Source organism: Ixodes scapularis, unplaced genomic scaffold (assembly GCF_016920785.2).
Source record: "Ixodes scapularis isolate PalLabHiFi unplaced genomic scaffold, ASM1692078v2 PGA_scaffold5__190_contigs__length_132052651, whole genome shotgun sequence".
Classification (NCBI taxonomy): domain Eukaryota; kingdom Metazoa; phylum Arthropoda; class Arachnida; order Ixodida; family Ixodidae; genus Ixodes; species Ixodes scapularis.
This window is the reverse complement of record NW_024609880.1, coordinates 82,449,227-82,464,436: the sequence shown is the minus strand read 5'-3', so window position 1 is coordinate 82,464,436 and position 15,210 is coordinate 82,449,227. Positions and strand designations below refer to the sequence as shown.

Below are 15,210 nucleotides of genomic sequence, written 5' to 3'. Positions count from 1 at the left end.
CCAATATGGAGGAGCATTTGCACCATTGTGTGTTTAATTTTTTACAGTACAGTAATTTATGTAATTTCACAACCAAAGTCATCCTCAGCAAGTGACTGTACAATCTGTTTCTTTCGAGAATGCTGGCCTGGCGGCAGCCTGTGCGACCAGGGCCCGTTTGCTCGAACAGCTAACCGCGGCTAAAGTTAGCCGCAGTACCTAGGAGAGGGATTTTTTAGTCACGTGACTGGCTCGGTAGGGATACGGGGAGCTACGCATTGCCCCGTCGCGTCGTTCGACAAAATGGCTGCGGCGTACGCAGTTTCCGCGGTCGCGATCGCATTGGTGTTTGTCTTCAGAGCGATGATTTAGGTTCCGTGTTCTAAGTTAAGAGTGTACAAGTATCCTACGTGCGCCTTAAAGAAACTGACATTTCGAGGGGACTGCGACTGAAGTCGACGGCAGCAGCCCGTCGACAAACAGTGGCTCAGAGTCACCGATTTGTAGAAGTACAGTGGCCCGGAGTCGCCGACTGTCGAAGCTTCGCATCGGCTTCATTGAAGCACGGCAAGAATCATGCATCGCAGCGCTGAAATGTGGGATGCGTTCCAAGGAACACGATAGCCGAGTACGACAAGCGTTTTACGGTGAGCACCAAAACATTTCGCGATAGGGTTGTGATGAGGCCAGCCTCATACTCACGTTATGTTGAGCGCTGTGAAACTAACTTCAAGCAGGAGCAGGATCAGAATACCTTTATTGAAAGGAAGCATTACGGAGAGTTGCCTTTTGAGTAGCGATTGCGGTTTATTGAAAGTAGTCACGCCGGGAAAATTTCTGTTCAGGGTGTCCATTTTGTACAAAATCCTCGTATTCTGCTTACAGTGCGACTGCAGCTGCAGCATCAACCGTTCTGCAGATAAACGGCGGACAGAGGCTCAACGGTCCAATGGATTTTAGCAGTGATGAGTAGCAGAACTTTCTCTGGGTTTAGTGAAATGCTACGTTGTCCATAAAAGACCAGTGACCTGCCGATCGTTCAATTCACTCGCCCTCCAAGAAAGCCGGTACATGCAGTTTTTCCGAATCAACTCCGTTGTGCCGTCTGCGAAAGTTGTAGAACCGAGAAATAAACAATACTGAAGTTGTTGGAAATGCACTTGTTTGTTATTTCGCGTTGCTTCTGAAAAAATATTTTACGGTTAGCAGGAATAATGTTGCAATTGTGTAGATAAACAAACCAAGGTAGCAGACGATCATGCTCCTTCTGCAAACGAAAATGAACCGAGCGACTACCTCAAAGGGGACCGCGCCGCTGCGTCAAAAGAATTGGACCCTAGATGAAAAATTGGAATTAGTCCGGGAAGTTGAGGCTCGAAAATACCAAATCCTGGGAAAATTCGGCCCTACCGTGACTACTAAAACCAAAAGACGCGCCTGGGACCAAGTCGCCAATTCCATGACCCGCCGCCACCAAGTTCCGCGTTCAGTGAAACAGCTTCAAGAAGCATGGAGAAAATTACTTAAAAAGTGCCGAACTTTGTACAGATTGTACAAAGAACATGACCAACGGACAGGTAAGTTCCAATATTTGCGCTACAAAAACAGAAAAAAGGGCGATATTTGTAAAATCTTTATTGGAAACTTTGGGTGCACTGTACAAATTTATTAGAGAGTGATATATTAGCCCCTCAAATTTTTGGGGCAAATATCTCAACCGAAGACCCCATTCAATGCGCGACAACTAACATCTCGCTCAATATCATGAGAGGGCAAGCCCAAAGATTAATTAGCTCTTACTCGCACAAGTTTCAACACAGTGGCACTAACACAGAAATAGCCCCAAAGCACCTTGGATCCTGTTCCATGCAGTGGGCCTGCGTAATTTCTCAAAATTAATGTCCAAATTTTGCTTGCCAAAAACATTGTCTTTAGCACTGTAAACAATGTAGACACTATTGTTCAACTAAACACAGAAGAAAAATGTATGTAGGCAAGTAGCGTGGGAACAAGGGCAGGGGGGCTTCAGACCCCCTTCCCCTTCCCCCCCCCCCTTGAAATTTCAGACAGCTGCGGTAAACAATGCTGCAAAAGGGGGCGGGGTTAAGCTCAGAGGCCCCGTCGCCCCTCCACGTTTCAAACACTTCCGACGCAACCGATTCAGGCACAGAGTGGGCCAGGCTAGCCGGTAGCTGGCAACAGTGAGTTTGCTGTCAAACAAAAAAAAAAAGAAATAAATTGTCCAACATCACATATTACCCGAGACCGGATAATAGGAACCTGAGGGTGAAAAAAAAAACGAAGGTAAGAAAACAATCTTATCATTATTGGCAATTACTTGTTTACGCGTTTTCTGTTCATTCGCACATTGATACTATGTTGAATAATGAACACCCTGTCTCCCCTCCCCCACCTTTAATTGTGCTTACATCCTAGAAAACAAAATAAGTGTACTTCAATTCATAGGTGCTGGTCCCAACCCCCATCAGCTGACACCACTTGTCGAGACTGTTTTAAATGTGATCGGGGACGATTCCCCGACGATCTGTGGGATTGACGTCATCATCGGTGACACCGAAAAGTAGGTAACACTTTATAGGCCATGCTGTGTATGCTATGCTCCTGTTGATACTTTATACATTACAATACTAAAGTTGTAGGTATGAGCACGTGGCTTCGTCAATCACCTTACTTGTGCTAATTGAATGGCCCACCCTTATGCCTACAAGTTTGATATCGTTGCACACTGTATGTAGACTGTGACAATGGAGGCGATAGTACAGTGGAAGCTCTGCACCCAGTTACAGCTTACTAGCCCTGACAGCACAAGGATGCACAAGCAGCAGAAGAGAATGAGCACGCGCTGAAGGTGCATTCTTTTTCTGTTCTGCTCGTCACATTATGAGTACTTCCACAAGATGATAGTTATGAAACTGATGATAGGGATGTTCTGCTGTCACTGATGATAGGTATGAAACTGAGCACAGACACAAGGCATATCAAAAGTCACCAATTGTTGGCATGCTCCTAGAAAACATTGATGAGCATAGGGAACAGTTTGGATTGTCATAAAAGAATATATTGGTTTTCCATCTCAAAGTAGACATGTCAGTTGCATAACACTACTGCTGCGTGCCCTTACATAGAGACCAACTTCATGAAGCAAAACGACAATATTAGGAGCACGAGTCAAAACCTGTCCAGTAGAGAACAGAACACAGCACAAGGACACCACCTTCACATATTTAGCCATTTCTGCACTGCTGAAAAAGTGCCAATGAAACCATTTATTAGGGTAAATGCAGTAAAACTCACAGTTTGAAACTATTTGTACCACAAAATTACAAAGAAATATTTACATCATAATCAACAAAGCTATGGTAGTCTTTCTCTCAAGTTGAGATCACCTATTTTCTTCAAAGTCAGGTCACTCAATACCCAAATTTTTCCACTGTCAGTGGAAATGTTTTTGCATGATCTTCGTACATGCCTGCTAACGTAGCAAAAATCCATTCTTTTTTGGTAACGCTTATGAGATTAAGTTGAGAATGCACCAATGACTTATTCGATGCTGATCTGTGCCAACAAAATCTGAAAAAGTATCAATGTCCCAGTTAGCCGGACAGTGCTTGGGTACACAATAATCACATATGACGGCTGGTGTGAGTGTGCCACATCTACTTGTTTTAAATCTTGTACAAATGTCTATGTGGCGACTCTACCAACCGCCAATGAAACAAAGTTGCGGGGTTAGGCACTCCAGTCTGTTGTACCACCAACATATGTGGTAAAATTATGACAAGTGTTACTGTCACATCTGGATTAAGGTTGCCGCACGTTGCACTCAGTTCTCCCACACATATATGTACCCTGATCCAGGGTGACGTCAAAAATGTCATGCACTGCAGCCCTCATGCATCACTTGGAGAGATAGAGGACGGAGAGAATCATGTCACGGAGGACGTACGTGCACGAGTATGGTGTCTAGTCACAATCCTTTGCTTCAATGCTCTGAGCAGCTCTCTGGAGCTGTAGCCCTTGCAGTTTGCTAAGTTATGCTGAAATTTACAAGTTCACTCCTGCCCAACAATAGCCCTCTGTGAGCTGCCATTTTTCTCACTGCGCATGCTCGGAACACGTCCCGAGCATTAACTTTATGCAGGACAATATTGTACCTCGGGCTGCCATCCACAGCCAGTCAGTGACCTGGGTTTTTAAGTTTGCTGATAATCGTTGTAAAGGCTTATGCGTTAAAGGGATACCTCAACGAAATTAAAAATATACCCGTCGTGTTCAAAAATAGGTTGAATATGATCCACTGTATCCCTAAATGACAATCGCACGTTTGTATTTTGAACCTGGTGGCTATAGTTTTCGTTACAAACGGCCCACCCTGACAAGCGCTCGGAGAACAGCCAGCGGAGAGCATGTGACACCCAACGCAATCGTGACGTAGTTCGTCTCGGGACGAGCAAAGCTGCGACGAGGCTGACGTCGAGAGGATGGCCTAGTCGTTCCAGCCACCAAAGCGGCTGCTTTTGTACGAATTTTGAGTGAAGGGTTAATCTTTTATAATCTTGCAGGGGGACAATAGCAACTTCTGGGACATACAGAAAGGATTCTTTGGAAGAGGAGAGTTCCTCCTTCCCCTCTTCTATTGTGGTAGCCGGAGGCGAGACAGTTACCGTCACTAGCTGTCAAGGTTCTGAGACTGGCATTACAAACGAGGCGTTAGCGACATCCACCTGGTGCTCTTTGCCAATCGCTTAATTCGTTTTAAAATTCCTTTTCGTGACTTTTTTAACAAGATATTGTTGTGTTCGATGTGATACTGCTCCTTCGAACACATATAGACCAAAAAATGAAACCCGAAATTTTGTTGTAGTATCCCTTTAACCTCAAACAATTTCCTGGTCATGCGTGTCACTACAGCAGCTGCACGGGAAGGGTGACGACGCCGCCACCCTCGTCATCTGGCAGCAGTACAGTTGAAGACGACGCAGCACAGAGAACACTGGCCTCTCCTGTTGTGCAGCACAACCAGCGCTGGACCCGTGAGGCTGCACAGCAGTACCAGAGAAGGGCCGAGCGACAGCAGGATCTGGAGCATGAGAATATACTCCTTGAGAGAAAGTACACAAATGGGGCCATACAGGCTGCAAACGCAACCCTCGCTGCAGCAGATGCTGCACGGAGTTTCTATGCTATAGGGGAGGAAGTGCTCAGGGAGCAAAGAGAACTCATTAGACTTGAAACCACCCGAGCACAGCTGCAAATTGAACTGATAAAAAGACAATTAGGACAAGATTAACTCATGTAATGAGCTACTTGCATTGTTTGTCGCTGTGTTGTATACATATTTTGCGTTTTTTCTGACCTACATACTTGGTTGCACGATTATAACGCTCACATTTTTTTTGCCAAAATGGGTGCCTAAAATTAGATGCACTTACAATTGAAACCAAAACTCAAAAGAAAAACGCAAGGCAGCTAGCCCAATCGCCTTTGTGACCGTTTGTTTACATTAGATATTTTGGTATCCGTATCGCGCGTTCTTTCGCCTTTATGTCATCACACTGACGGGAAACGATAACCACGGAGCGACACTGCGTAGCCTCGCAATCCCAGCGACCCAATGAGCTCGCGAAGTGTTGTATGAAAAAAAAAAAGTGAAGGCCGTTTACAACTCTGTAACGCCGAATTAGAGCGCAGCTCTTGAGGAGGAGTAGGGAAGGGTACTGAGGGGGAGGGGGGTCACGTGACCTCGGCGGGGGGGGGGGGGGGTCACGTGACCCCCAGGTCACATGACCCCGCAGAGAAATTTTTCCGCTAGGTTTAGCGGACAAATTTTTCCGCTAGATTTAGCGGGGAATTTTTTCCGCTAGATTTAGCGGGGAAATTTTTCCGCTAGATTTAGCGGGGAAATTTTTTCACTAGATTTAGCGGAGAAATTTTTCCGCTAGATTTAGCAGAGAAATTTACCCATCATGCACCGGCGGTTACGACGACGGCGACGGCGACGCCGCTCAAGCCGGAAACGAGTGCCTAAGAGCTGCACTTATGGGTGTTCAAAGTGCATTACTTTACCTGCGCGGTAGAATCGGCAGCAATTAAATTTTTCGATATCTGGGAGCTAAAATTGCCTGCATGTAAGTATCGGGGCCACGTTAGAATCGTGCAAACATGGTATGTTTGACACTTCATTTATTTTATGCATGCTATCTACAAGGGAAGCTTGCACACAATCTTTTCCATGTCGTTGACTATCCCTACACTAGACCAGCGTGGTTGTTCTGATCGCAATATTTTACGCTGTGGTTAAGTAAGCAACAGAATATCATACTGGCAGTATGGCACCCAGGCTTTCGACGCCCCAAAGGTGGCACATAATTTACATGGATACCTAAAATAAAAATATGGGTTAAGCTCAAAGGCAGATGTATAATTCCTTCTTTCCTATATCCCTTCACATGTTTCCCTTTCATAACGCGGCTCCCCGTCACAGCTCAAGAGAGGAGGTCGCCAAGACGATTAGCCTCCCGGCAGAAGACCAAGGTCGAGTTTCTGTGTTTTAAGAAAATGTTCGAGTCATCGATGAGTGGACCACAGACACTTTCTGACTTGCATCTGCAAATATTCCTTCTGCTTTTAAGATAAAGGCTTTTTCTGCCTGGATATGCTCCTGCGACCTATGGACTGTGTGCTGCTTATGTACGAAAAAGTTCATACTAAGAATATCCCGAAACTCAGGAACAGAAAAAGGGATCAAACACAACACTACATCATTTTGTTGCGTGTGTCACCTTTTGGGGCCCCGGGTCTTCAACTCTTATTACTTTGAATCGTCACCACTTACCTTGTTCTTTAAGTATTTATTTATTTATTTATTTATTTATTTATTTTATTTAAAGAGTACCTTCATCGCCTCGAGGGCATTATTGTAGGAGGGGTGGGAAATAACACACATACATAAAAACACAAAGTGATCACTTGTCCGCACGGAATAGATATACAACCGAGAAAAAAATACACTGTTATCCAACACAACAGTTTTTTGGAGCTGAAATCTACTTGCTGCTTGTACGTAGGCTCGCGATAATTCGAACTCGGATATTTCGTACTTCCAGTTAATTCAAACAGGTTTAAAAATTTTGGTTGTCCCGCTAAGCTTTTTTACGTATTTATAAGCCACTTAATTCGAATGGCGTTTTCGCTTAATTCATAGTTTTTTGCTCTCGCGGCCCTGTTGAGTGCGCTTCTTTCCGAGCACCGGTGCACCGCAGAGAAGCAATACCTGCGGAGCTTGCTTTTGCGAGTGTTGCTTCTCCGCAGTGCACCAGTGCTCGGAAAGAAGCGCAGTCAACGGGGCCGCGAGAACAAAAAACTATGAATTAGCGAAAACGGCACACATGAACGGAAAACGGCGTTCAAATTATGTGCTTCAAGACTAGCAATGATGACCAAGACGACGAGGACGAGGCACAACTCACTGGCATCATGATTTCTGGCCTTGAAACACGTAATGTGAACGCCGTGCAGGCGAACTATATTAGTCTTGACGACGATGTGTGTGTTTGTCATGATGACTCATTAGAGGACATAGTACGGAAAGTAATGCCAGCACAGTGCAGCAGTGACAGTGAAGATGACGATGAAGAAATGGATGACCCACTACGAACTGTCACAGCCGCAGAGGCCTTTGAGCACATCGCTCAGCTCCGGAAGTTTCTGTCTGCAAAGGAAAAGTCCCGTAAAGAGCTGCTTGCGGTGGCTGGCATTGGAAATTTTGTTTTGAGATCTCATGTGCTGACTAAACAGTCCACAATTGACGACTTTTTTGCCGGATGAATAAACTTAGTCACAGTTCTTTCACAAATGTGTTATGCCTGTACTTGCTTATAGTTATGCATTAACTATAAGCAAGCTATTGTGCTATGTAGAGGAAACTGGCCAAAATCTGCTTTGTATATATCGCTATCCATGTAACAAATCATAATGTTCTCTAGTATCATATATATCCAACTAAAATATGTGACTTTCTGGAGTTTGAATTAATGAGAGTGTAGTATGTACAATAAAGCTCCTCTCTGGACAATGCCCTACTAAAAATAAATGTTTTGCAAATGATGTTATCATGCCAGCCAGGATGAAGAAAATATGAACTAACCCTAGGAGGTTTGTGAAAAATAAGAGAAAAGCTTTGCAGGTTGGAAAAACCTGTGAAAGGTGTTATGACTCAACACTCAGAAGCGTACACTATGTAAATCCTATGAGCTAGTAACCATGAGTATGCAGTGAAAAATGAACATTCTATGGGGTAGTATATATAATTTGTACTGATAGCTTTGAAATTGGTATCAAATGAACATTGTTTCACTATACTCTCCTATTCATGCTCCTGTACCCATTAAATAGTATCGGTTTGTAGATATTGAATGGGAAAATAACTGTCTTCTTCAGTTGCCTCATTATAAACTGTGCACACATAGTCTGTTATAGGGCTGACTTCAGCACTTCCCATAAAGCATCTGTCGGTGTGGGAAATGTATTACAAAAAATAATGACAGTATAAAAAGAGAGCTCCAGAGAGTGCGAAGAAGTGCACAAATTTGAAGAAGCATCCCTCGTGTCATTAGTTAGAAGTTTGAAAAGTGCATTGTTATGAACTCCGGAAATCAAATTCAAAATCTATTAGTTTAAGAGAGCCCGTGTGTGCCTATGCTTGTAGCTCTGCGAGAGTGCAGGAGTTGATGGGGAGGAGACCAAAGCAGTAACAAGCAGTTGAGCTGCAGCGTGCGATTGCAGGAGTGTTGGACATTGCACTGCACTCCCGTTTGACCAATAGCTTCGGCAGGGATTTTTTTCGAGCACACTCTTTCCAACGAGCTAATTATAAGTGCCTCAAATGACACATTTCGAGCTTTGTAACAATAATGCGGGAAGTAAGAAAATTTTTTTTCATTACTTATTTCGTCGCTCATGCTGCAATTTACACATACTGCTATGGAAGCAACAGGTATAAGGGGATGTCCATCAATCATTCTTTACATTTCTATCATCCAAATTTCGAAACTCTATGTGGGATATCTGCAAGCACTACCCGAATTGATCTGTGCAAGAGTGATATATGCATTGCTGGAATGTCATTGTCATGTTGATAACACACTTTCAGCATTGTCACATGTGTCACACTCCTTTATGGGTTATTTTGGGTAGAACTTATGATAATCTTACATCCAGTTAGATCATACAAAAAAAGCTTAAAATAAAATTAATATCTCAAAGCTGTTGGCTTCTTGCTAACTGTGCAGCACGGTTGAGCCCCTAACTGTTGCAGTTTCCAAAAATACAATTGATGTTTAAGTAGCAAAACAATAAATATTATTTCAAGCAATTATTTGATCTAGTTAGACAACTGTCTGACATAATTTTCTTATAATTATCTGCAAAGCCTGCTAAACAAAAGGTGAAAGCAATAGCCACGATCATAACAAAGCATCTTGCATTAGAAATGGACAGCCAGAAGATACCTATCCAGACACTTACACTTAGCCGAAGAAATGGTTGACAATAAAGTCTCGGGCCTCGTTGCTCTCAGCACGGTTGGCTGCTACGGGCTCAACGGGAACCTCAGCGGGGATGGCGGCCACGGGTGTCCTGCAGGGGTACCTCTTGGCCAGGTTGTGGAGGGCACAGCACGCGACAATGATGTCGCAGCACCGTTCTGGAGCCATTCGGAGCTCAGCGTGAAGGCAATGGAACCTCCGCTTGAGTTGGCCGATTGTCCTGTACAGAGCGCATGGATCAAAACCACATGTTATTCCTTCCCAGAAACCCAATACCAAAATCGGACAACAGCGTGGAACGCAAATACTCAAGAGGATGACACGCAACAAGGACAAATTTACAGCTGAATTCGAATCGCAAATTGGCTGCCGTGCCCGATATCACACCTCCTAATTTTTCCAGCCCAAGCTCCAGCCCATTGCTCCAGGATATCGAAAGCTGGGCATTATGCATACCATTTTATTTTCCTTCCGAATTATTTTTACACTGCGTTCACATCCGGGGTCACCTGAGGTTAGCCTGTGCAATGTATTTTATAGAAAGCAACAAGCAAAGTGCAGCTTTATTCAAGCGCTATCCTCAAAGGGTTTCGTGGATATGCTTCCAACCAAACACCTGCATATGCACAGGCCAATATGTTAGAATTTTTTGCTACCTGATTGCTGCCAACGCTGTAAGAATTAACTTGTAACCAAGCTTTATACTGCAACAAATACAGTACCATCAAAATTTCATTCTACATGTTACTTGTGAGACAGAGTGAAAAGAGAAAGAGAGCCAGACTCTTGTCTTGTTGAGCCTTTTCCCTTCCACTCTCCAGGAATAGATGTTCGTGGTAGCGCAACCCATCTACTTTTGTCATTGATCAATAAGAATCCGTCTTGTAAGTCTGGGAGATGTAAAACGTAAAGCACTTGATATAACGCCTTATCCAAGTACTCCTACCCTTTGATTGTGCCGCTAGTGTTCCTATTAGTTAGTGGTCCACGCACCGCCATTTCTGACTCAAGTGGAAGCTCCTGGACGCATGCAGCCAAAGTTTTGGTAGAGGGTCTTATGGCGCTTTCACAACGGAATCCCAAGCAAGATTTGCCTGAACATTTGAGATTGCAGCGACTCATCATCAGTCGTGAATGACGTGTAAGATGGTGTCTAGAGACTATTTGTGGAAACTTGTTATTGCATGCTCAACTTCAACATTGTCCAAAATGATGCCTTGGCACTACTCTTAAATCCATCGATGAGAGCAGAATAGGTCATGCTAGGCATGTACTCTTGGCGAATCGGTCAAGACGGTCAGCAACACACAATTGTTTGCGACTTACACCGATGTGCCGCTAGTTTTGGATCACACGCATCTTAGCACGCACGAGCTTAGCTGTACTTGTGCACTCAATATGAGTACATACATATCTAGCACGTTTAGTTAGTTTTCATTAAACAGCCCGAAACTGACATTTCAAAAAGTAGACATATGAAAGTGCCAAGGCACAGTGTTACTTCCACTGCTGTGTCTAGGAAAAAAATTCCATTGTCATTAATGCTTCTTTTTGTCCAATTAACAAAATATCAACTTCTGTCCGGGTCTTGCGTAGCACTGGCACCTGAGGTGAGTTTAGTGCTTTTCCCCATTATTGCCAGTCCTGGGGACCTAAGACATAACTGAGTTTCTGCATTTTCAGTCTCAAGCGATAAAACCCAATAAAGTGTGGTGAGGTAAGTTTCGAAAGTTTGATTTTAAACCTAAATGGTCAGTACTTTAGACCATTACAGGTGCATGTGACCGAGTAAACAGAGTATAGAAGCATGTGACCGAGTAGTCAACTATCTTATCTCCGTGCTTTCAAACTATTCTGTTGGAAGCACACTTTAGGAAGTATTTGGGTTTGTCATCGATGCAATTTGCGTTCCTTTGTCCATCAAGTTTGCTGTGGTCGTCTAGAGGGCGGATTTGGAGCGTTTTCATTGTTTGTCAAGCCATTTGGTCTTACTTTTATTCTGGGAGGAATGGAATGTCATTCTGTTCCTATTGTAGGGAGCATAAGAAAAAAACCAAAGCTGTTTAAACAGCCTCTCTCAAGGTGCTATCTGGTTAGAGGAAAGCAGCTTTAATAGTCCTCCACATGTGAAGAACAAAGAAGCGTGCCAAGAATTACGTTTGCAAATTTTGCGATTAAGAATTTGTCGTCACAGCACATGTATAACCAAGGTTACGTTTGCCATGTCCGCAAGTGTTGCCGCTTGACGAATAACTCAGATATGAACCTAATCTACTGCATTCTCGACAAACCTGCTTGAAAAAAAACGTAACTGGTCAATAGATATCGACCGGAAAAAGGCAGTAAGCTTTCGACTAAAAATATTCATCGATAAAAACTGAAAATTTCATACTCACAATAACAACCGAAAAAAGTATGCCGATTCCAGAAAAGTAAAAACTGAAACCGCAGAACCCTAGGCAGCTATTATAAGTTGTATTGATTCGTAATCTCAGGATACTACTTTCATCTTGCTTACATAAAACCACGGTATCTTATGCTTCGTTAGATTAATATAAAAATTTGTATGAATATTTTTATGCCATAAAGAATAGCAACAGACGTAAGGAGCATGCACGTGTTGCACATATTACGTCAAGACAGCTAGTCGTCTCGAAATGTCTTGCATGAATATCTCTGTGCCCTTCACAATATATGGCCTAGATTTACCGTTCAACAATGCTTCTTGTCGTCGTGTGTGCCGTATTGTATGCGACCTCGGCTGCTGATGACGGCGACAGGAATGGCGTCATCAGCCAAGGTTGACAGGAGTAGCCGCTGTCACCAAGCAGCAGGCCGTCGTACTCTCCACTGGCCAGCTTGACTGCCAAGGTGCTCTCCGTGAAGATCCGAGAGTCGTGGGTGCTTCCAGGCCACCTTGCAACCACGTTGCGAATCCGAGAAGAGGCGTCAACGACCACCTGTACGTTGATGGAATGGTATCCATGGCGGTTGACGTACGCCTCCTCGTGCACATGGGGTGCCTGGATCCGGACATGGGTACCGTCAACAGCACCCACGACCAAAGGAAAGCCGGCCATGTCGTAGAACTTGTGCTGCAAGGCTGCCCCCTCCGCAGCGTCAGGCCATCTGCGTCGTTGATCCCCTCAGCAATTAAACCACATATAGTAAACTTACAGCTACAATGCTTATGAATACCTTTTTAATGAGGAATGCTAAGGACTTTGGCTGTGCCCTTCAAGTTTGTGGTAGCAGTAAAGTGCCTCAGTAGCACCTGTTCAATAGTGAAGTTTGCATGTTTTCATAGGATCCCTTTTTATTTTTGTTCAGTTACCAAGACCTATAAAGTGACTGTGATTCGGTGCAAGTCCTTACCAAAAGTGCAAACGGGTCGCTTTCTGAGGTTTCTCAGAAAAATGGCGTGCCCGGGCCCTTTCCAATCGGGCAAGTAGGACGCTTACGGCCGTAATCATTTTTTTTTCTATTGAAAAGGGGGGGAGGGAGGGCTAGTTACTAGTAGGTAGAATATTACTGCCATAAAAAGGCAACCTACAAAACATCCCTATCACCAGCAATTCAGATATATTTTTAGTGTATTTACTTTACTTCAATACGGCTGGCAAACTACAATTAAAAGGAAAAAAAAAGGACCCTTACCGTATGAAGTCTTGTGCTCGACGAGCCAGCGCTACGGTGACTTGCCTCACAGCCCGTGAAGCACTTGACACATGAACGCGGATGTAGTCGCCTGCAGTGATCAGAAAGTTCCCAGTTGCGTAGAACTGCAAGGCGATGATCACTTGCTGCTCCGCAGAGAGGGCGCGGCTACGACGTGTACGGCGCTCCAAGTCCGGACGCAGTGTGTCGGCGAGAAACATTATGCCCGCTCTTCCAAATCGGAACCGTTGCTGCAGCCCATCCTCGTCGAAATCCTCAAAGGGGTTCAGGCGGTCCCGCAGCACACGCTGTCGCCTCATCATTGCCGCTGCGTACTGCGCGTCCGTGCGGTCTCTTCTGTGTCGGCGATTCCTTGCGTTGGACATTCTGCCCGGTAGCAAAGTCGGAAATCGGTCCGCAAATCTTATCAGTCAGTCCGTGGCCGGTCGGAGGGTTTGTCGGTGGGTCGGTCGGTCGAAGGGCAGAATACAGACAGGAAAACTCAGATGATAACCGAAAACGAGAAACGCGCGTTGCGTGCAACGAGGCGAAACTGGTTGTATAAACAAACGCCGTGCACGCGACACGGCACACACGGCGTTGCCAGACTTGGAAGCGACGGTCGACGCACTTGCTTTTTGCAAAACACGACAACAGAAAACTGCAAAGCACTTTGACTAGGTGTCTTGTCTACGCTTCCACACTTCGAAAGAAAGAATTTCGATGCAAAAAAGAAACTATCCTTTTTCTTTTCAATTGAGCAAACGTTTCTTGCAAGTTACAACTAGATTTAGCCGAAAACGGTTCCCATAAAGCAAACGTTGTATCATAAAAAAATAACGATTTATTTTTTTCAGCACAAGGTGGCGCAGGCTCCAGCCCAATAATAAAGGACGGATTTGTTTTATGTCCAGCCATTAAAGTTTCGTAGTAGGTACAACGTAGGTACAACTAGGTACTTTCGGTACCTACTAGGGACTTTGGCCAACGCTAACCGCGGTTAGCTCTTCGAGCAAACGGGCCCAGATGGTCACGAGGCGCCGGGACGATTCGCGTTCCCGGGGAAACAGTCGTCGTTTCCGAGCACATGTGCCGATTTCGATAACTACTGGATTCACCAAGTTTTAATCCAACACATAAAGATAAACAATGATTAAAATAAAATTTCAGTCGTATGCAGAGCGTTGTGCATGCTCGTTTCTGCTTCATTGCAAAACAACTTGCAAGCATTATTCCCTGCATCACCTCCTCTCTTCTGGAATATATTGAACATTAATCAAGTTAATGTAAGTGGAAACAGGAATGCGTGCGAGTTGAGTTCCCGCTAAGCCACTTGAGTGGCCGGTCGATGCCAAAACGACGACAATGACGAACTACAAAGCCAATGTTTCAGAAAAAGCCATCACGACGGAGTTCAGGGCCCTAATCTATCCTAGGTCTCCAATCGAGGGTAACTACTTCTATCCACTTCATCTTTCCTTGACTAGAAGATAAGCGGCGCCGGAGCACCCCAACACAGCCTAGACAGCGAAGGCCTAGTGCTGTGACGTCAGCTGAAGAAGGCCAACTCGGGGAACAACTCAGACACACTAAGCCCAGTTCCCACGGCAGCCGTGCCTTGGTCATTTGCTGGTGTGTCTTAACCACGATTGGTAGGAAACGTGGGTTTTAGAGTTCTTGATAAATGTATATTTAACTATATTAAAACAAAACGATATATTTTTTTTTGAAGGTGAAGTTTCTTGTAAGGACTGCGTTTTGTTTTTGATGGGGCCGGTAAGTTAGTCAATCTTCTGTTTGAATGATAAAATACCCTCCTCTTGGCCTTATTTTTAACATATATTGTAAAAGTTTTTTTATACTTTGTTCCTTGACATACTTGATTGTGTATTGCCTCACCGTTTTTCACATGTGTGAGTGTATTTAGGGAGAATGTCTAACAAAAATAAAACATATCTTTGAAAGATTCACATTTTCTGAACGCAATCTGTCGGCCATGTTATGTCAA

At 44.3% G+C, this 15,210-nt stretch overlaps 1 protein-coding gene across 1 annotated transcript; it reads right to left on the bottom strand.

The window, feature by feature from the left end:
* Positions 1 to 2,717: 2,717 nt before the first annotated feature.
* Positions 2,718 to 14,228, bottom strand: LOC120849186 (putative nuclease HARBI1). Its single transcript, XM_040221346.3, has 4 exons — positions 13,203 to 14,228; positions 12,255 to 12,674; positions 9,526 to 9,765; positions 2,718 to 5,080 (listed from the first exon to the last, which is right to left on the bottom strand). Exons 1-3 carry the CDS (start codon positions 13,586 to 13,588, stop codon positions 9,528 to 9,530), a joined length of 1,044 nt encoding a protein of 347 aa, XP_040077280.1. The 5' UTR covers positions 13,589 to 14,228; the 3' UTR covers positions 2,718 to 5,080; positions 9,526 to 9,527.
* Positions 14,229 to 15,210: the final 982 nt, after the last annotated feature.

Bases quoted from the DNA above. Each gene is read 5' to 3' on its own strand.
- LOC120849186 (XM_040221346.3), bottom strand. From the start codon at position 13,588: ATGTCCAACGCAAGGAATCGCCGACACAGAAGAGACCGCACGGACGCG. The intron at 12,675-13,202 runs GTAAGGGTCCTT...TCAACGACGCAG, and splicing joins CGAGCACAAGACTTCATACG to ATGGCCTGACGCTGCGGAGG. The intron at 9,766-12,254 runs GTAAATCTAGGC...CGCTCTGTACAG, and splicing joins ACAAGAAGCATTGTTGAACG to GACAATCGGCCAACTCAAGC.